This window comes from Rattus norvegicus, chromosome 13 (assembly GCF_021556685.1).
Source record: "Rattus norvegicus strain SHRSP/BbbUtx chromosome 13, alternate assembly SHRSP_T2T, whole genome shotgun sequence".
Classification (NCBI taxonomy): Eukaryota; Metazoa; Chordata; class Mammalia; order Rodentia; family Muridae; genus Rattus; species Rattus norvegicus.
Genome location: NC_141546.1, coordinates 46,939,248 through 46,960,738, shown reverse-complemented (window position 1 = coordinate 46,960,738; position 21,491 = coordinate 46,939,248). Strand labels below are relative to the sequence as shown.

The window sequence follows — 21,491 nt, the reverse complement described above, 5'->3', positions numbered from 1 at the left end:
TTGGTGCAGCGATGGTACAGAGATACCCATCAATCTAATCTTTCCTGACAGGTTCTCAAATGGTCGTGGGTGGTTTTCTTTCCCACGGCAGCTCACAACCCTTCTCTTGGATCCTGCAGCACCGGAGTGAGATTCTCAAACCTCCAGGGCAGGCCTCCTTGACAGTTCAGAATCCTACTAAATCCAAGGTGCTCTCTACAGAACATTTCACACATCCGTGTACACAGAAAGGTCTGTCAGTACTTCAGAGGCCTGTGGTTCAGCTGTGAAATCACTCGATGTCGTGGAGGGACTGTGAGGAATGGCCCTCCAGCTTCTCCTGCCTCCAACCCTGCCCTGCTTTTAGTCTTATCACTGTTAGGTGACAAGAGAGAGACGGAGGAGAGGGAGAGGGAGAGGGAGAGGGAGAAGGAGGGGGAAAGGGGGAGGGGAGGGGAAGGAGAGAGAGGGGGAGGGGGAGAGGGAGAAGGGGGAGAAGGAGAGGGAGAGAGAGGGAGAAGGAGAGGGAGGGGGAGGGGGAGAGGAAGACGGAGAAGGAGAGGAAGAGGGAGAGAGAGAGAAATCCAGGTTTATACAACATAGTCCTAGAAGGCTCCTTGAGGAGAAAGCTTCAGCTGTGGCCATTCATTCTGGGAGAGTGCCTTTCAGATTCCTCCCCCATGCTATCTCTGCTCTGGACAGCCCCATGCCTGTGTCCTGTGATCACACTGTGGATACTTTCTCCTTGCATCCAGCTGAGAGCAAGTCTCTTTCTCCTCCATAGCCACCACCTAATTCTTTCTTTTGCCTGGTGCTGCAGTGCCCCGCTCCGCAGTCTGCTTCCTGGATCTCCATGGAGTAGGAGAGTGTGAACTCAGAAGACTTGGGCTTGATTCCAGTTTGACTCTTTTCGAGAGTGTGACCTTGGTTAAGTTGCTTCAGTGATCTAAGCCTCACCCTTCCTCACCTGTAAAGTGGAGATAATAATAATCTGTTCTGCTGACTCACTGACATCCACTCAGCAAATGAGAATCGACGTTTGAGGCAAACCCACATGTCTGAGTCATAACCGACATGGCCTCGCGTTGCTCTCAGACATGAGAATAGGTTGAGCCTGGGCTCATTTTCAACTTCTTATAGTTTGGCCTCCTGGTCCTTCTGGATCCCTGAGGATAGCGACTAGATAAATGATAGCCCCTTAGTAGTCCCTCAACCTACCAGTGTTCTGTGACCACGGAAGCTATCGTTGTTAAAGTCTAAGATATCCAGAAGAAGGACAAACTGTGGTTGACAAACGATGTTCCAGTGTGCACTGGTGCTGAAGGGTGTGTGTGTGTGTGTGTGTGTGTGTGTGTGTGTGTGTGTGTGTTGTGTGCTTTGAGGCTTGGAAGCACCTACTAACAAGGTAGAGGGGTCTTCTGGTTGAAGATGCAGAAAGGGGAACCTAGAGGAACATAAGGGCTTGCGGGGTGGTACAGGTGGTGCAGACAGGGATGGGGTCCTTACTCGTGACTAACAGGGCTGTGAAAGACCAAGTCTAGCAGCAGCCTTTGGATGGGGATGAGAGGGGAATGGCTCTGGGGGCTTGGAATGGTTGGCTGCATGGAAAACTTTTCTAACACATGCTCTCAGGGTCCCAGAGGCAGAGGAAACAGTGATAAGAACCCTCCGCCATCTGGAGGCACACGTGGTGTATGGTTTATGCTTAGTCTCCAGCCTAATAAAATCAGGACCCACCTAGCTGAGCCCTGAGCTCAGATGTAAGATCTGCCCCCACACACGTGAGCACGCACAACAAAGTTCATCTAAACTGACCAACGGGGAAGTGAGAGCCCCTCTAGAGGGAGGAGCCACTACAAAGTCTGAGAGTTGATTGGACCCAGGGATGAGAAGGTGAGAGAGTATGGTCAAACCACAGTTCTGAACTTCAGGGGAAATAGTCAGCTCCGGTTCTCAAGACACCACCACCATTCAAGAGGTTGAGAAACTAAAGTCCTAACAATAAAATTGCAAGTTATCCTGAGTTTTTTTTCCTAATGAGGGCAGTGTCTAAAAATAAAGTGGCTGCACAGGGACCTCTCTAATGCACAGAGCTTTGAGAAGCGTTCACGTTCTCAAAAAACTTTTGACATACTTTTAAAATACATGAATTTGAAGCTGGGTGTGGTGATACATACCTATAATTCCAGCAATGGGCAGATGGGGTTGGAAGACCCAAGATCATCCTGGGCTATAGAGTGAGTCTGAGGCCAGCTTGGGCTTCATGAGATGCTGTTTCAAAAGTAAAAATCAGGATTAAGGTGTATGGATTTGGTTTTCATGTCTTGAGATGAGGCTTTCACTGTGTAGACCAGGCTGGCTTTGAACTTATAGAAATCTGCTTGCCTCTGCCTTGGGAAGTTCTGGGATTAAGCTGTGAGCCATGAAGCACATTCAGAAGTCTATGAATTTGAGTGCAGTCGAGCAGCGTTTAGATCTGCCACAGCCACTTAGTAACTGTGTGACCATGGAGATCTCACTTAACACTTCCTCAGCTCTCAGGTCTGAGTCTGCAAAGCAAGGGAGAGAGCATCTACTTCATGGGGCAGTAGAGAATAAAATGGCCCCATACCTGGGAAATCCCTGCTACAGGGACGAACACTTAGGAAGTACCCAATGACAGCCATCGCTGCCTTCCTACAAACACACGAGATACTCTTCAACGAAGGGAGCCTGCAAAAGAATGGCTCAAATGGGTGAGAACCATGCAGGGTAGACTGAGGCAGATGGCATCCACTGGTAAAGTCACCATGAAGGAAGGCAGGTGTCACACTAGACCAGACAAGGCACTGGTAGCGTTTGGTGGGAGAGCAGATGTGACTCGCTCACGGCGGTGTCAACTCCCTGGTGACACACTTTCACAGAGGACGCAAGTGATGTTGAATTGAGGGCTGGTAAAGACCGTTCCCGCCACCTTAAATGAACGTCTACCTGTTTTATGACATCGGCAAAGCACAGTCTACAAATGCCACAGTGAAGGCGGGGCTTACGGGAGCTATTTTGAAGAGTAGTGGGGAAGTGGACAGCGGTCAGCAGACAGTAAAAGACCATGTGGGTTTAATCTACACATATAGGGAAAGGGTAGAAAACATGGAAGTTTAGTGTCTAGCCCTTGCTAAGTTCCAGAAGGATGACTAAAGAGGTCATTATTGAGTTCTCCACTTCTGACATGTAACCCTCCTTGTCAGTCTGGTGATCCAAGGGCTCTCCTGATATCAAATCATGCTATGTCTACACACCACCCTCCAATGGCTCCCATCTCATAGGAAAGAAAAGTCTCCAGCCTAATAAAATCGGGTGTTATGGTGGCCTACAAGGCTCAACCCTACTGTGGCTGCTTCCCCATGCTGGTCACCTTGCGCTCACTTCATTCTTGTTGTTCTATTGGCCTGAAACACCCATCCAAGGGAGAGGGAATAGCCTTCCACTGCAAATCTTTGCTCAAATGCCACGAACCTTATAACTACCCGAAAGCCCTCAGTTTCTATTCATTCCTGACACACTTTTCTCCCAGTGTCCTCATTTTGATCAACATATTGAGCATTTTTATTTCTTCGTCTGTATCTTAGGTTCTGAGGACAGTACCCCCTGTTGTTTGGGAGGGAGTAGATGGAGAGAGTTCACCAGCCTGTACTGGCCAACCGTGTCAGTGTGCTCAGAGCTGAGAGAGTCCCTGAAGCATGGAACTTTCGGTGCAAAGACCAGCAAAGTGCCAATTGCCCTCTGTGCTAGGCCCACAATCTCATGTGCTGCTTCCTCAGTGACCAGACTGAGTGCGAAGAATGCTATAAACTCACTCCATCCTCTTTGCCACACGTGGCCCCTTACCACGTCTGCCCTGACAGGCCTACAAGTGACATGCACACGTGTGGACTTCAAGACTTGTTTGCTTAACGGGCCAGTGGGGGAGGTGGGAAGGCTGTAGCATTATGAAGAAGGCAAAGGAGGGTCTCACTGCCTGCCTTCCCGGTGGGAACACACCTGACCCTGACTCGTGTCTAGCTTGGTACCGTCTTAGGCAGAAGCAGTTCATTCCCATCTTTCTTGGTGACGCAGTGACCCACATGCTTTCCCTCCATGCTCCTATCTGTCCCTGGAAAATGGGATTTCTCTTTCCAAGAAAGCAGTCCCTAGCTATCTTCTGTTCTCCACCTCACCCTGCTTAGTTCTTTGGAGGCGGCCAGCCAGTACATCCTCAGAAAGGGAGGGCTTCATTCCTAAGGATGTGAGCAGCTGGGTAGCAGCAGTACAGGTTTGAGATCTTTGTGGCTGGGTGATCTCTCCCCAGGGGCTGACAGGTTCCCCTGCTCTTAAGTGAGACAGGGGCCCATCACTCTCTGCACTACTTAATCCACGACACTGCCTTCTCCACCATCCGACCTGGGACACCAGCTAACGTGATGTTTTCATCTAGAGATGTAAATTTAGCCCTGTGGGGGGGTGGTCAGGTTTTAGGATCTTCCCACCCAGTCCAGGGCTTGCTTGGAAGCTGTAGGATAGTGGCAGGGGAGGTGGGGTGGTGGGGCACTGGGTGCTTATTTAGGGGAACAGTGCTTCCATTTTCCATGCTGTGCAGTCTGGCCATGAGATGGCAATTACCCTGTCACAACATGGATGGTCTTAGGGTAAGCATGGCAGTGACTTCTGATTTCAGTTTTTGATGAACAGCACAGGCCGAATCTCACTTCACCAGCTCCAGCCAATCAGTAATACTGCCAAAGAGGATCAGGAAAGAACCCTGGGAAGTCAGGAGTGTCTGGCAGGGTGCAGCAGGGTGCAGTGCGTATGTTCATGTGGAAAGACTACAGACCCCTGGGAAAGAGCATCAGGGGCTCTGGGTAGCGGAGACCTTCCTCCTCCAACTTTCTTTTGCTGTCTATAAATGAACCAAAAGCATGCTGGTGCACGCCTGTAATCCCATCACTCGGGAGGCTGAAGCAGGAGGATTCCAGTTTGAGGACAGCCTGACTATATAGGTATTGCCTCACAAACCAAGTATAAGACAGAAGGTGGAGGACGGCAGAGGCGTGGCATAGGTATGAAAAACTCTAGCCATCCCAGACTGGGGTCCAGTGTAGCGCTCAGACTGTCAGCTTCTGCTTCAGAATCTCACATGGGAGAAACAGGGGCAGAGACAGCCATCTGTATTTAACCTGGTCTGCGGGGGTGGTGGTGGGGCTGCAGACTGTGTGAGAGTCCCCACCATGGAGATGGGCAGTTTCTGGGAGCCCTGCTGTGGGGAATGCTTTTCTCTGATTTTGGGGAGTTACATTTTGGATTTTGGAAGTTTACATTCCCGGGACTCAGTGTGCAGATCCTGAGCCGGTGTCCACCTGTGTCTACATTTGCAGTCTTCGTGCTGGCTTGGGCGTGTCCACCAAGTCTACCACGGATGTTCTGTAACACAGGGTGACCCTCACTCTCCTGTGTGGATTCGATGAGTCCTTTCGACAGCCCAGTTGCCCAGGGGCCTCTGGCATCACCCGTTGCTTGCCACCCCCGCCCCTGGCCCCCAGCAACCCCTTTTGGCCTTGTCCCTGTTGGGTTTCTAACAGATGTTCCTCTTCGTTCTCTGTTAGCAGAGTTAATCAGTTAAGGAGGACCAAACAACCAAAGCAAACCAGGCTCTTTGTGAACTACAGCAGAGTGGAATGCAGGGAGAAACAGCAATTTCCTCATGAATCACCATCCCCTCCTCAGAGCCTTAATCACCCATGCTCGATCCTGCCTGTGAGCCAAAGTTCTTGCTGTCTTCATGATTTGCGATTAGCGATTCTCTGCACGATTCTACCTCTTGGGTTTGTTTAATTAGAAACAGGTTGGGAAGTACATCCTATGCATCGCCATGTTAACTGCTTATCAGAGGAGAAAGGAGGACCAGGATTGGGGATGGAAATTTCCACTCTCTATCCACGCCGGCCCTTGTCTCCATTTTTTCTCTCCCACTCTGCTTCTCCTTGCCTGTGTCACGCTCTTCCTGGCTGGTGGTTTCTCCTCAGTTTGTCTCCCCCACCCCCCACCAGTTCTTGTGCTCCCTGCTATGGGGAGAGTTTGGGTTTGGAGCAGACCTAGAGGCCAGACACCCAACCCCCTTCTCTTCTCCAAGTTTTTATGACACCCAAACCCCAACCCATCACCTTCAGTGTCTGGAGAGACCCAAGAGATTTTCTTATAGCCAGCACTTAAAGGATCACCCTCTTCTCCCCATTGTTGTTGGTATTGTTTATTTTTATTTTTTACAAAACAGGAGAAAAGAGTGAATTGGGTTGGGGACAGGTGACACATTTCTCCACAAAGGTACAAAACTGCCTATAGAAAGTCAACTTCAGAGCCCAGGCTATGAGATGAGGCATCCCTGGATACCTCTCTCCCCAAATATCCTTCAGATCCAGCTGGGGACACTCCCACTTTTGGGGCAGGCTCTCAAGACAGTAGGAGAAGCCTCTTTCAGCCCTTGCCCAGGAGGGGGACGAGCAAGCAACTGAGACTGTACAAAGAAAGAGAAGAGGAGGGGCATATCCTGTGGGCCAAGGGCCTAGGGACACAGGCAGGGGACAGCCAAGCTGAGGCCCAGAAGCCTCTGGGGCATTAGGAAGCTCTAGACAGAGTCCTTCCTGTTCCTTGGATACACTTCTCAGAATCGCAACTGAGGACCCCAGAAGGCAACAGCAACTATTTGGGGGCTGCGGGTGCATCCCCAGGAGCTGCAGAACCCCATCTTTCTCGGTCAAGCAGCCAGACCTCAAGCATGTGGATCAATCAATGCCGCGTTCCTAGCAGGCATCTGGCCCAGATCACGTCCCGTTTGGTGTAGAGTTGTCCTAGTTATTTCTCTACTGCTGAGACCTGGCGGAGCTTCAGCAATGTTGAGACAATGGTGGTGGCACTGTTTCCCCATCTGACATCTGGGCTGCTTCCTCCCTGGATTCCAGGGCAGGACAATGGGTGCAGACACTACTCGGACAGAGGGGGCGCTCCAGCCCCAGAAAGCCCAGACCGGAAGGAGAGGCTTCTCACCCACCCTCTGCTTGGACTGGCCTCTGCCAAGGTGGGCTGCAAGCCCAGCTGCCAGCAGGAGGACGGCAAGAGCCAGGATGGCTATGAGCCCGGGCCGGTCCCCCAGGGCTCTGTGGCAAGGAGAGGCCTCTTTAGTCCTGGCCCAAACACAAGCCAACTGGGTGTGGGCATCAGCAAAGGCCACTTGCAGGCAGGCCCAGTACTCTGTGGCCGGAAGGAGGCGGGTAATGTTGTAGCGGTGGGTGCCCCGCGGCAGTCGAGCCAAAGCAGTAGTTTCATGGTCCCGGAGGGAGGCGGCGCTAGACCAGGTGAGGTTGGTGGAGACTATATTGGGTGGGGGCGCCCAAAACAACAGGATGTGATATGGGTGTGTCTCCTGCACGTGGAGCTCCAGGCCTGGTCCTTTGTCCCTGCCTGGCTGGAAGGGAGCATGGCCAACCACAACACTGACTGTCTTAGTGTCAGCCCCTACCAGGTTCTGGGCCACACAGGTGTATAGACCCGCCTCTTCTGCTGTCACCCTCCGCAACTCTAGGGTCCCCTCAGGAAACACCCGGTACTTCCTGCCTGAGCGAGCAGGTGTCAGTCGAACTCCAGCTGGAGTGACCCAGTAGATCTCAGGCTCTGGTTCAGCCAGTGCCCGACAGTGAAGTACCAAGCTCTCTCCACTGGCTACCTGCAGGCTGGAGGGGAAGCTTCGGGGAGAGATGAGAGGCAGGCAGTGGTCTGTCATCTCTCGGAAGGGCACCTCCCGGACTGGGCGGCGCTGGAGGTCTGGAGGCTCAGCACACAGGGTAGACTGTGGTTCGATGAAACGGACGTGGGTGCCTGTGGCATTGGCCCAGCGGATGACACAGTCACAACGGATGGGGTTGCCGTGGAGCCCCACCTCCTGTAGGTTGGGCAGAGACTCCACTGTCTGCTGGTGCAAGGCACTGAGAGCGTTGTTGTTGAGCATGAGAGTCTCCATCTGGGGCAGGTGGTGAAAGGCGCGGGGATGGATGAAAGAAAGCCGTGGGTTATTGGTGATGTCCAGCTTGGTCAGCTCAGGGAGATTTACCAGAGCGAACTTGTCGATGGAGACCAGCTCCTCCATGTTGTTCAGTCCTAGTTCCTTGAGGTGCAGCATGTTGGCGAAGTCTCCGGGGCCTACCCGCTGCAATGGGTTCTTGTTCAGGTCTAGGAACTTGAGCCCAGGCACCTGCTCCAATGCTCGCTTGGGCACCTGGGCCAGCTGATTGTCATAGAAAGAGAGGCTTTCCAGGCTTTGCAGTCCCTCCAGAGCATAGTCGGAGATCTCCCGCAAGCTCATACCTGCCAGCACCAGGCTGCGCAGGTTGGCCAGGGGCCGGAAGTTCATGTCCAAGATGGCATCCACCTTGTTGCCACCAATCATGAGGATTTCCAAGTTGGGCAGCATCTCGAACCAGCGGCTGTCGATGGTCCTAAGCAGGTTGGAATTGAGATGCAGTCGCAGCAGGTTGCCGAGCCCTTCGAAGGCCCTCGGGGAGATGCGGCATAGCTGGTTATGGTTAAGATAGAGCTCCTGCAGTCTGGTCAGCCCGGCAAAGCTGTGATCCTCCAGCCGGCTCAGCTGGTTCTCTTCTAGATGTAGGCTCAGCAGCTGAGGCAGGGCTTGGAAATCACAGTCTCGGGCATCTGAGAAGCTGTTCTGGGACAGGTCCAGCTCTGTGAGGTTGGCCAAGTAGCCGAGCTCAGTCTGCTCTATCCGGCTGATGCTGTTACTCTGCAGTAGCAGGGTCTGTGTCCCCGCAGGGAGCCCTGGGGGCACTGCTGTCAGGAAGAGGTCATTGCAGTCTACAGTGGTGGCTTCACGGTAAGATGAGCGGGGAGTGTACCAGGGCCGGATCTGGCAGGCACACTGAGGGGGGCAGGGCACACGCCAGGGTACTACTGGTACTGCCGTGTTGGTACTGGCCGCCCAAGATAGCAAGAGGGCAGCCACGAGGAGCCGCATGGTGGAGCTGGAAGGCAGAGGACAGTCCTGCTCTTCACGACTTGCAGGCTGAGGTTCAGCAGCCCTGCCAGGGTCTGGGGAACCACCCTCCCAGGGCAGTCATTCTACACAGGGTGGGTGGGCATCACTTCATGCCGTCCTGGGTGTGGGTCCTCATCTTCGTGCACTGGACTTGGACTGCCCACTCATTTCCTCGTCGGGTGGCCCTGGAAGGAAACAACAGAGTTACAGATCTGCAGGGCTGAGGGGTGGAATCGGTCCCTCCATCCTTCCCTGGTGGCTCCAGAAATCAGAGGAGTAGCCTGGGAGCTGGACGGCAACCAGGCCTCCCAGCCCCTGTTCTGCAGTCCTCAAGGTTTCAGAGTCCTTTCCTAATACCTTCTCAGGGAAGGAGTGAGTCTGAGTCTTTGAAGAAAGTCTTGGGATAACTCGTGTGTGTGTGTGCACGCACGTGTGTGTGTCTGTGTGCGAGTGCATGAGCACCATGGTGGTGGCAGGTGACAGTGGGGGTGACAGTAGGTTATGTGTGAGTGTCTGGGAGGGTAGGAGAATGGAAGGTTGATACGGTCATCAATGAAACCCAGATAAATGTGGAATAGATTTTTTTTGACCTTTCTTACTCTTCCCTCCTTCCCTCCTTGGCTCACTGGTTAAGTGAGATAAATGATCATTTCTAGACGCTTCTTTGTAGTGGAAACAGATCCAGCTCTAAAATATGGGATGGGCTTCCCAGAACTCTGTCACTGGGCAGTGGATCCTACCCCACATTCACATGGGCCGGGTGCTGGGGTGGTCCTACCTAGGCTCTCTGGGTGAGCTTTGGGTTACACGGCCCCTTTCCACGCTGAAGGCGTGGCCTTCCTCTCTCAAGAGACTGTTAGATTTGTCCAGCAGATGTTCAGGGACCAACGTCTGGCTGCCTCCGTCCTGTAGGTATGGTCTTCTGTAATCTGGCTTGGCCCTTCCTGGTTTCTCTTGTTTCTCTCCTACTCAGGCTCTCTGCACAAACCTTTTGGGGGTGAGGTCGCCCTGACATACTACCCCATTTTGTCTCATTCCTCTCAGACAATTTCTACTTGTTCTTCAAGGCTCAAGTTCCGTCATTTCTTACAGAGTTTCTTCTGGGCTGCAAGACTTCTTCTGGAGACAACAGGCTGGTGGCCCATAGGCATTACGGCACAAGTCTCTACCTCTGGGGCTAAGGGGCTGGCACTATACTGCTGAAGTATTGTGTTTGCTGTTGTCCCAGCCCTGTCCAAGGCATCCAGAAAGCTTGTTCTGGCTAGAACCCTGCCCTCTCGTCACACCTATAACTGTATGGCTGGCACTAATTGTAGGGTTCAAGTTCTGTGTCCTTAGGGCCCCTTCCCCAAGGAGGTCTCTTCTACACAGAACCCAATTCATTGATGCTTCTTTCTTCTAGGGTGTAGAAAATCAACTTGTCATGTCTCCCAGACCAGGCTGTAGTGCCCTGAAGGTACATCCAACCTTGGCTTAGAACAGAAAACTTTCACCCAGCTGGGCCAGATTTGGAGTTCTGCTCTTTGGCCCGATCTAACTCCTAAATGGAGGTCTGGTCTGGCAGCTCTTCAGTGGCAGGTGTACAGAATGTGTTTGCTGAGATTCTGACCAGCTTCTTTCATAATAACTGTAGGAATTTGTGAGCGAGGCACTCACACCTCTGGTTTGTGTGGGTCCAGAAGAACTCAAAAGAACCAGCCTTCACTCTCCCTGCTGGGAAGCAGCCACAGATAGAAAATGGCCCAGCCTTGGAGAAGTACTGCCCCCACCCCAGGTCTGGCCCAGCCTGCTTTAGCCTAGAGCTAGTCTGCCCTGAAGCAGACTGGTGCCATTCCTGTCCTCTGGGTGAGATCTCTGCCAGGAAGCTCTGAGTGGTGTTTACCAGCTTCCAGGCAGCCTCTCTAGCTGGCCACTTGGGGCCCTTTGCCTCATCGTCCTCTTTCAGGATGTTGAGCGGGGAGCAGTGGGGGCAGGGCAGCCTCCACTGAGGAGGAGAGCAGCGTGCCTGTGTACATCTGACTGCAGCCCACTTTCCTCAGCAGCTATTTCCGAAGGTGGGAAAAACAACGGTGACTTGAAAGGCACAGAGGTTTGCGTAGGGGTATGTGTGTGCTGTCACATAGATCTCAGGGCAAACAAACACACGTGCACACATGCATGGCTGCCTGCATACATGTTCGGTGGAAGCCCTGGGAAACCAGCTGATAACTGGGATCCATGGAGGCTGGGAGGGGAGTCTGTGGCATACTTTTTGGGCAGGGAAGACGCAGGAAACAAGCTGAGAAGCACCTGTCATTCAGATGGCTCTAAGTGCCACACACACTTCCATACCAGATGCCAGGACAGCATACTTGGCTCTACCTCTGCCCTGGGAAAACTGCTCAAGCTCTCCAAGCATCTATTGCTTTCCGTTTCCTTTATTTTCTTACAGAAGCCCGTCATGAGGCAGAAATGAGGCTCATAGAGAGTTAGCACCTCCTTTTCCAAGGCATGCATTTTCCAGGGTTGGGAGATGCTCCTGCTGCCTAAGACCTCTTTTCACTCCCTCCTACTCTGCTTCCCTATCCTTCCTTCCTTCCTTCCTTCCTTCCTTCCTTCCTTCCTTCCTTCCTTCCTTCCTTCCTCTTGTATGCAGTCGAGGCTGTCCTTGAACTCGGGACCTCCGCCTTCCATCTCTCAAGTGCTCAGAGTATAGGCATGCAAACACTGTGCTCAGCCAGCATAGGACGTCTAGAGGAATGATGGCCTTCTAGACAGCAATAGGGTGTAATAAGCTCTCTCTCTACTGAGCTTAGCCCCTGGGAACCCAATACCCGCAAGGTGGAGTGCAGAGCTGTGAGCTGGTAACAGTCAGCCGGCAAAGAATGCCAATGATGAGGAAAAGCCAGGACGGCTCCCAGCTGGAGAGGAAGGTGGGTCTAAGTAGGTAGTAAGGTCTCTTTGGAGAGGACCCCAATGTGTCACTGACCTTCAGAGAAGACCTGAGTCCCTGGCTTCCCTCTCTTCCCACAGTACCTTTGTTCTGAGTGCCAAGGCAGCATCTAGTTGTGCTCAGGGCATTAAGAAGCTATCAAACATCTCCCCCGCTAGCCTTATCTGTCTATCTGTGCAGCACAGAATATTATTTCTGGGCGAGGAGCAGGGCTGGCCTTAAGATGAATCTGGGACCCTAAAGTGTGGTAAAGTCTCAGACCAGTCCTTCCCTTGGGACTTGGCACACAGCTTCTCACCACCATACCCTCAACCCCCACAAACAGTTTTTCCCTGCCCACAGCTCCCCAACACTATAGCTCCTTCCCCCTCCTACAGCTTCTCCCCCACAGCGTCTCACCACCACACCTTCAACTCCCACACAGCTTCTCCCTCCCCACACAGCTTCTCCCTCCCCACACAGCTTCTCCCTCCCCACACAGCTTCTCCCTCCCCACACAGCTTCCCTCCCCACACAGCTTCTCCCTCCCCACACAGCTTCTCCCACCTCCCACAGCTTCTCCTCACCGACAGCTCCTCTCCCCAGTGGAGCCCAGAGCTACCATTCATTCAACACCATCCTTAAAGGCTGACATGGCCCTACTCACTCAAGATGATTAGCGAGCTCTACAGGAGCTGCAGAGAAAGCGAACTGACTTCTCTCTGTAACATCCCAGAGGACCAGGAGTTCATGAGCACACTCACACCACCCGGAAACTCTCTGCAAGCTCTGTGTCCACAGAGAACCAAGCGATGCAGAGTACTTATGGGCGAACATGAGTAATAAAGCATGCAGAACACGGAACATTAAATTTCATATTTCTGCCAGCTCCATGTGGGCAACAAAGGGGTCCTTTATTTTCGTTTTGTCGGAAGGACAGCTGAGGTTCAGGAAGGTTATATCGGAAGTCACGCAGATTTTTTTTCCTATTTTCACTGTAACCTGCCCAGCCAGCCTGCTCAACAGGGATCAATACTTGCTTGAGAGGAGCTAGGTATTGGGCTGGCTTAGAACACTTGCCTTGGTGGTAAGTTCTTTCGGAGATGGACTTGGGTCCTTAGCAAATTTATCCTGTTCCCTGATGGGTACACCAAACCCCTTCCTTGGCTCCTGGCCCCCCTTAGGAACATGCAGGAAGGACTCTTACTGTTTGAGCAGGGATGGGCTTAGAACCACAGGGTCAAACAAAGCCAGCTGCTGCACACAGACCTGACCCTGCCCTCTGACTATGTAATGGATGCCAGAGACTCCTGGCATCATTTTCCAGGCCCCATGGCTGGTGGTTCCCTCCAAAGGTATACCATTAGCTTGTTCTACAAATCCAAGTGGACCCGTTTCCAGTTGGGTTCCCTCCAGGTCTTGACACAATAGGCGGAATTGATTCTCCAGTCCCTCGGCTAAGAAGACCCTTGACAAAACCCTAAAGGAAGAGTTTGGGGGCCAGTGTCATCCTATCCTTCCTTCTCTGTCCCTATCTCCTGCAGCACAGAGATGAAGTCTACTGGTGCATGCAGACTCCCTTCTCCTTCCTTACCACTGTCCTCTGCTTCCACCTCTAGTCCCTGCCTAACCTCTGGGAGCAGACACTTTCAGCAGGAGGCCAGTAGGCAGGCAACTACCAGGTCCCCCAGAGCTGTGGAGACAGAGGGGCAGCATAATTAAGTGTAGCATTGATAAACTCCGGCCACCTCAGCAGCAGATAAGCGCTGGGCAGGGGCAGCAGAGGATGGGAGGCAGGCCTCCATCTGTACATGTGGCCTCCAGTTTCCCTGGGAGGTGAATAGGTCCATCACTCCTATCTCTCAGTCACATACACAATCAGAGCTTCTGCACGGGAGACCACCACGTTTATCTAGTTTTCCAGAGTCTGAAGTTCCATAAATGTGTGAAGGAGCCTGGCTCTGCACTCACTACGTAACCCTGGGCGAGGTACCCAGCTGAAGCCTCACATGCTGCAGCTGGGAAAACTGGGATGCAGTGCCTCCGGTCCCTTTACTTCCCCCATCATTGCGGCTTCTCGGCCCATCTCTGTTCACCATCCTATGCAATGCTTTTGAGTCCTTGAGGTATAAGATACCACACAGGCCTGTTTATAGCCCCAGGCACCATGAACTTGGGCAGATCTAGATGGTACTACTCCAGCACTCTAGAAGGTTTCCATGTGCCCTTGTACCACACCCATTTACCCACTGTTCTGACCTCTAAGCTTACTAGTCAGTTTAATCTTTAAGCCTGGCTTCCTATTTCCTTTCTATCCTAAGTTGAGAACCAAGTCTCTGGACCTGGGCAATTCACAGAATTCCAAGTGGTCTAGAGCCTCTTGGCATCCTTCACAGGAGGTAAAGTGGGACTTTTTCTTGTTCTTACACCTAGAAATAGTTCTTTGCCTCAGGGTCCCAGCTCTGGCTAGAACCTCATGGCCTGGGTTTGGCTGTTTCATGTCCCCTTGAGGCAGGAAGACAGCTTGGTGACCTCCTGGCACCCATGTTTCTAGGGCTTCTCATCATGGAGTCCTGGGACAGTAGATGAGAGGATACATGGGAGTTACCCTGAACTCTTAGCTTCCCCCATACTTCTCTACCTGGCAGTCTCAGAGCACATTCTTCATCTCGTCCCAAAGCCAACTTCTCCTCTCGCCACTGCCGTTGCTCCCTTGGTCACATCTTTGTCATCTTCAGCACCCTGTCGTGTCTAAGATTAGAAATCACCATTTTGAACTGCTCCTTCTCCCCTGGCCAATGGGCCTACCTTTTGTCTTTATTTCCAGTCTTGGCCCTTATGGTGGCCTCTTTGATGCTCTCCATTACCAGAAGAGCCTTCCATTCCTAGATCTGCCATTCTGCTACCCCCAAACTGCTGCTGTCCCCAACACTCCATGTTCTCATCCTGACTGAAACACCCTTAGACTCTCAAACTCTCCTTCAACCATAAAACCTACCCCAAATATCACTTCAACTACAGGAAGATGACTGGCATTCCTGAGGGCCAGATTTCCTATCTGCTAGCTGTAAAGGAGTTCTTTACAGGATTCTTCGAGGAGACACATAGCTCAGGGAAACCAAGGTACATGATTGAGGTTTCACAGCTGGTACATGAATGGCCATGAGGGACCCGGGAGACTTCATTCACAGCTCTGGTTATTTCTGAGACTTTGGTGCCAGAACTCAGCTGGCCTGTAGGGTGACAAGGCAGGGAGGGTGAGAATCCTTTGTTCAGCCTTGCTTTCTCCCAGGAATTTTAGAGGTCAAGGTTCTGATTAAAAACTCCTTCATGGGTGGGGAGGGAAGGGTCTTGTTGTCAGGCAGGAGTCTCTATGTAGTCAGCTCTCCTGGCTTGTCTCGGCAGAGGGTATGAGAGCTCCCAGCTTGGAAGGGAGCCTCGTTATTTCTTAATTGGAATGGAGGGTGCCAGTAGGTAGTACAGAAAGTCATCTCTGTCTCATTGCACTGCACCAAAACAGACTGCAGAAGAGCAGGGCCAGCAAGCCTAGGCAGAGATGGCTCAGACCGGGCCCATCTTGCTACTTGGGCTTCTGTAAGTCCCCAGGGACAGCTTCTCAGGCCAGAGCTCCTCTCCTGAGCTCCTGGGGGGTGCCCTGCATCCCTGCAGTAGAGTCTGACTGTTTATCCTGCGGATGGTGATCGCCAGGGTGGCAGGAGCCTTGCTCAAGCTGCCAGCTTGAACAGGCTGGCACAGTAGGAACTCGGAACATATCTGAACAAGGACCAGGCCAGGCAGGGGATGTCTGTCTGTCTGTCTGTCTGTCTGTCTGTCTGTCTGTCTCTATCTGTGTCTCTATCTGTGTCTCTGTCTCTGTCTCTCTCTCTCTCTCTGTGTGTGTGTGTGTGTGTGTGTGTGTGTGTGTGTGTGTGTGTGCGCGTGTTAGAGATCAGAAGCCACAGGGACCAACTGCCCAGAAAAAAGAGGCCTTTGTGTGGGCAATTCTTCCTGCCTCTCTTCTCTTAAAGGAGACCAACACCATCCCATAGTCTGCTTTTTCCTCTTCAAGCCTTTCTGTGGCTATTTTGCCTTCCTGGTCACTGCTCCTGGGTGAAAGTTACTTTGTTTAACAGGATCTGACACTGGCTTTCACCTTTCTGCAGCTTACTCCGGATCCCTCTAGAAATTCTACAGACTCCCCTGGCTTCTGCTCTGAGCCAGTAGTTCAAACACTGGTTTTGGAGGGGGCTCTGCAGTTGAACCCTGTTTTTGGCTGTCCCTGTGCTCTTGGGCCTTCTCCTCTGTCAGATGGGGAGGAATGTGCCCCTGATGGAGTTAGAGATCTTTGTAGAGATCTTCTGGGGCTCTTTGATGGGGCTGTACCTTGACTTCTAGATTTCCTATGTGTTAGGAGGTAGGGCTCTTTCCTCTTCGAGCTGGCACCCTTTCCAAGAGACTCAGCCCTCTTCCAAGCCACTAAAAATACCCCCTGGGGCCTTCAGTGGGGGGTCCTAGGCTCTATGTCTCAGGACAACTCAAGGACACCGTCTACCAGATCACAGATGTCTAACAAAACAGTTGCTCAACAGGTCAGATGCAGGTGGTGAGCAGCGACTCTCTCCCCCCCGGGTGCTCCCTGCTAGGGTCCAGAGGTGCTCCTAGGGCAAGTGTGACGGTGTTCTACAGACACTGCACTGCTCCAGACACATGCCAGATGGGCAGTCTAGACCAGCTGCTGCCCAGGTGGAGGTGGCAGGCAGATTTGGCAGCCTTCGCCAGCTACCTCATGAGCCAGGGCCCCAAGATGGCCCTTAGTCACGGGGAACTAGGAACAGGGGCAAGGAAGGGACTAGAGAGGGATGTAAGCAACGCTGTTTCCTATTCCCACTCCTTACTGCACATCTAGGAAATTCCTTCCCGTCTAAAGCCTCAGCAACCGGGTGCCTCCGGGGAGCACTTACGCCTGGATGAGCACCCCTTGCTCCCTCCAAACACTGTGAAGCCACAGCCTGCGATCCTGCGGGGGCTCTTGTCTCCCCTCTGTGCACTGCTAGAGAAGGCCCCGAGTCCCCAGATGATAGGAAGGCACGGAGGGGAAGGAATCTAGCTTGCTTATAAGGAGCTGTGGGTCTTCCCAGTACCTGGCGGCAGTATGCAGATGGAGGTGGGGTGGCAGGTTAGAAGGCAGAGCGGATGTGGAGCAGACCAGTTAAGCAGGGAGAAAGGCTAAACCCTTCCTAACAGAAAAGGAAAATGAAATCAGAATGAAAATTGATGAGGCGGGGAGAAAAGGAGACTCGTTTCATCAGCAGGTTTACCAGATGAAGCCCAGAGATAAATCACGCTGCAAAGAAGGCCTGGGCTGGAGGCCGGAAGCCTTTTCCTCTGTCAGCTATGGCAGCAGGCCGGGAGATAAATAGCTTCAGCTGAGGCCCTCGGTGGGTGTTTCTCTCCCCTCCCCTCCCCCATCCCTCCCTCACTGCAGTGAGATAGCCTGTCAGCCCTCCACAACCTTCCAGGTCTTTCCTGGTCTGGTTCAGTCCTTCGGTGATCTCCGCAGCTCAGCTCTTTCCTATTCTCTCCGTGTTCACCTGGACTGCCTGCCCTACAGCCAAAGGGGAGGTGGCACAGCAAAGGGCATGGGGATTGGTGGTAGGTAGTGCGGCCCATGTTACGGCTGGGAAGAGACTTTGATCATGGCCTTATCCCTCCTCAGGCCTAGTGGGCCCTGAGCCATCATGGGCAACAGCTCCGAGAAAGTCCTTAGGCCTCCAGGATCAGAGGCTGAGGACAAATAGGGCCTCGAGACCCATGTTTGAGCTGGATGACGTCTGGGATCCCCACTCTATAAACCAAGGAATGAAACTTAGAAACCCCCAAAGCATTTACTCATGCTTGATGTTTCTCTCTTGACAGGTAAGAATGGAGTCTTCCCGAATCCCCTCACTTCCTCTGTCCTGGGCACAGAGAATCCTCTAAGGAGCATCAGTCAAGGTCCTGTGGAAGGCTGGGCACTTCACTCATGGGAAAGGGAAGGGACACCGGAGACAGGGAGGGCAGGTGGGTTTCCACAGAGTGAGAACAAAATAAGGGAAACTATGGAATATAAAGTGTTATAGAGGGGCAGCAGGGCGCAACTGTGGGAACAGGCAGACATAGTCCTCTCATATATAGGAAGTCAGGCGAGTATTCAGAGGAAGTATGCTGAAAACTCATGTTGTGCGCTAGTTTTATATCAAATTGACACAAATTATAGTCGGTGGTGGTTTGTCTATGTCAGTCCAGGGAATGGCAGGATTAGAAGGTGTGGCCATGTTGGAGTAGGTGTGTCACTGTGGGCATGGGCTTTAAGACCCTCATCCTAGCTACCTGGAAGTGAGTATTCTGCTAGCAGCCTTCAGATGAAGATGTGGAACTCCCAGCTCCAGTACTATGCCTTCCTGGATGCTGCCATGTTCCCGCTTTGATGATGGACTGAACCTCTGAACCTGTAAGCCAGCCCCAATTAAATGTTGTCCTTTATAAGAGTTGCCTTGGTCATGGTGTCTGTTCACAGCAATGAAACCCTAAGACATAGTCATTTGGGAAAGAAGGAGTTACAGTTGAAAAAACGCCCACACCTGATTGGCCATCTTGATGATGGATGTAAGATGGCCCAGCTCACTGTGGGCAGTGTCACCCCTGGGTTAGTGGTCCTGGATCCTGTAAGAAAGCAGGCTGAGCCATGAGGCATAAGCCAGTAAGTAAGCCTCTTCCTTGGCCTCTGCAAGCTCCTGCCTCCAGGTTGCTGCCTCAACTTCCTGCCTTGGCTTCTTTTGCTGATGGACAGTGTGAGCAAGCCTAAGAGGAAATTAACCTTTGCCTCCCCACGTGGCTTATGGTTATAGTGTTTTATCACAGCCAGTACCTAAAACGATGAGTAAAGTTGATAAGCACTTTGATAAGATAGTCTTTAAGAATCTCCCTAGGGTGGGAGGACCAAGCTCCTGGACAGAGTCTGGACCAAGAAGGGTCCCAGGAGATACAGATAGTGGGAAGACATTCATAGGAGGCACCAGAAGCAGAGGCCTGGGAGAAAACTACAGAAAGTGAATGGCAAGGAGTGTTTCCCTATGGCCTGTAAGGAAAGCCCTGTAAAACAGGGACAGCATGGGCTGGTCACGATCCTGTGTGTAGTGTAGACCTAGTGTAGTCACAGGTGCCATGGAGGCCATTGAGACTTCAGTCATTATTAATAATGCACTCCATCCCCACTATCTTAGGAAGCTATGGTCTGAATGCAGGCTCAAGATTCTTGCATTAGAAACCCAATTGCCCCATCCCTCCATGGAGTGTGGTGATTCAAGACACTAATTCAAACACTAGGAAGGCAGAGGCAGGCGGATCTCTGAGTCCAAGTCCAGCCTGGTCTATATAATGACTTCTGGGACAGCTAGGACTGCACAGAGAAACTATGTCTCAAAAAGCCAAAATAAAAAGAAAGAAACACAATCCCCAGTGGCTCCATGTTGGGAGGTGTTTTGGTCACAAGGGCTCTATCTTCCTGAATGGACACGTGGTCTTTTGAAAGGCATGAGAGAGGGAGTTTTGTCTTTTTCTCTCAGTCTGCCTTTTCTCCCCTCCACATGGGGATACGGTATTCTCCAGAGAACTCTGAATTTAAAACTCTATCTTGGAAGCGGACAGCAGGCCTCCGGGCATGCTGATGCCTCCACTTTGGACTTCTTGGCTTCCAAAATTGTAAGAAACACATTTCTAGTCTTTGGTACTGTCCTCAAGCTGCACAGAGAGGATGTGTTTGACAGGCACAGATGCCACTGTCCCTGTTTTCATGGAAACAGGGTCTTGCTCAAGTTCACACAGCACACAGTAATGGGCCAAGGTCAGAGGTACAGTGTGCCCCCAGTCTAGTCCTGATTCCCCATGTGGGTGGGCAACAATAATGGTAAACACCGAAACAGCCTGAAGGTGATCCAGGTCTCAGATGTCTCAGGAGTGGCTGCCTGTGGGCTCATAACGCCACCGTGACAGAGAATGAGGAGCTACGCTGCAGTGTGACACCTGTCCCACCTGAGCGTGTTCATCCGTAAAGCCAGGTCACTGCTGGTTGGTGCCAGAACCTATGATCTGGGACCCGATCCTTCAAGACCCTCCTGCCCCACTTCCCAATTCTCCATCCCATAATGGAATGGGGACATTTCCAGTTGACCTTCTCTTGATCAGTCTCCTTTGAGTCTGGGGCCAATGCAAGAAGGAGAAGCTGGCCTCTGGCCTAAGGATGAGCCTTTCCCTCCTCTGGTGTAGCTTCTCCTCCATACCTGTGTAGCATCACAGCCCAGCATGTCACACAGGCGGACGGCTCTCAAGCCCCAAGCCCAGTGGAGGGAAATGCTTCTATCTGTGATCAATACCAGGCATAATTCAGTGACTGCAGCGAGCACAAAGGAGTGGAGGTTAAATCAATATTTAGAAGCTTCAAAATTAAACTAATTAAGAGCAAGGCTTAATGATTTTTTACTGTCTGTGAATAAAAAAGATGAAAAGCCCGCCTATATTTCATGATTCCACTTTAGTAGCTGGCAATAATTTGGAAGAGCAGAAATGAATGGTGCTCTGGCGGCCCTGGGCTGTGCCGGAGGAGAAGGGCACCTTGTCTATGGAGATAGAAGATGGGAGAAACTGGGGCATCAAGGGAGCAAGGGGAACATAGGGCAAGGCCATTAGCCTGATGTCAGGAATGCCATGTGCTGCACAGTGTACCCCAAAAGATGTACTGAACCCCCACTCTGGGTACTTCTTAGAAAATAGGGTCTTCATAGATGCAATGAAACAAAGATGATATCATCAGGAAAGACCCCAATCCAATATGATGGGCAGCCCTTCCCACAAGAGGAAGGAAATGCCGAGAGGCAGATACTCAGGGAGAAGGGACAAGATTCACCTTCAAGCAAGGAATGTACCCCGTTCCCGGTTGATGACAGTCAGCAGAAGACAGCAGAGACAAGGATGAGATCCTTTGGTCTTTCTGAGGGAGGCTAGTTCTGCTGACAATTTGAACTTGAACTTCTAGCCTCCAGGTCTCAGACATTGTGTTTATGCTGTTCGAAGGGATGAGTTTATAGTGCTTTATTATGGCGGTCTTAGGAAGTTAATCCAGGGATTCTGGGTTCACGGTCCATCTCTGCCTCTTACTAACCAGGCCAACTAGGCTGAGATGCTCATTACCTCCTCTGAAAAATGGAGACAAGGTCTCACCCTCTTTTAAAGTTCTAATACACAAGGGCAAACATGCACAGCAAGCTGTTGTGCTCAGTCCCTCCCAGTGCTGGGCTGAAGCTGGGGAAAGACTCAGAAGCTGTCGGTTGAGCCCATTCTACAAATGCAGTCAGATCACAGAGTCCACTGTGTCACTAGAGATGCTAGGAACATAAAAAGTGTTTTTATTGTCATTTTTAAAAAAGATTTATTTTATTTATATGAATACACTGTAGCTGTCTTCAGACACACCAGAACAGGGCATCAGATCCCATTACAGATGGTTGTGAG

The 21,491-nt window shown here is 51.8% G+C and overlaps 1 protein-coding gene across 2 annotated transcripts in view; it reads right to left on the bottom strand.

Annotated features, from left to right (window-relative positions):
- Positions 1-6,225: 6,225 nt before the first annotated feature.
- Lrrn2 (leucine rich repeat neuronal 2) overlaps positions 6,226-21,491 on the bottom strand; it is a 60,271-nt gene continuing 45,005 nt past the window's right edge. For both annotated transcript variants that reach the window (NM_001177368.1, XM_087580121.1), the window contains 1 exon segment: positions 6,226-9,219. In NM_001177368.1, the coding sequence (NP_001170839.1) occupies positions 6,761-9,013 (2,253 nt within the window). In that variant the 5' untranslated portion in view covers positions 9,014-9,219 and the 3' untranslated portion in view covers positions 6,226-6,760.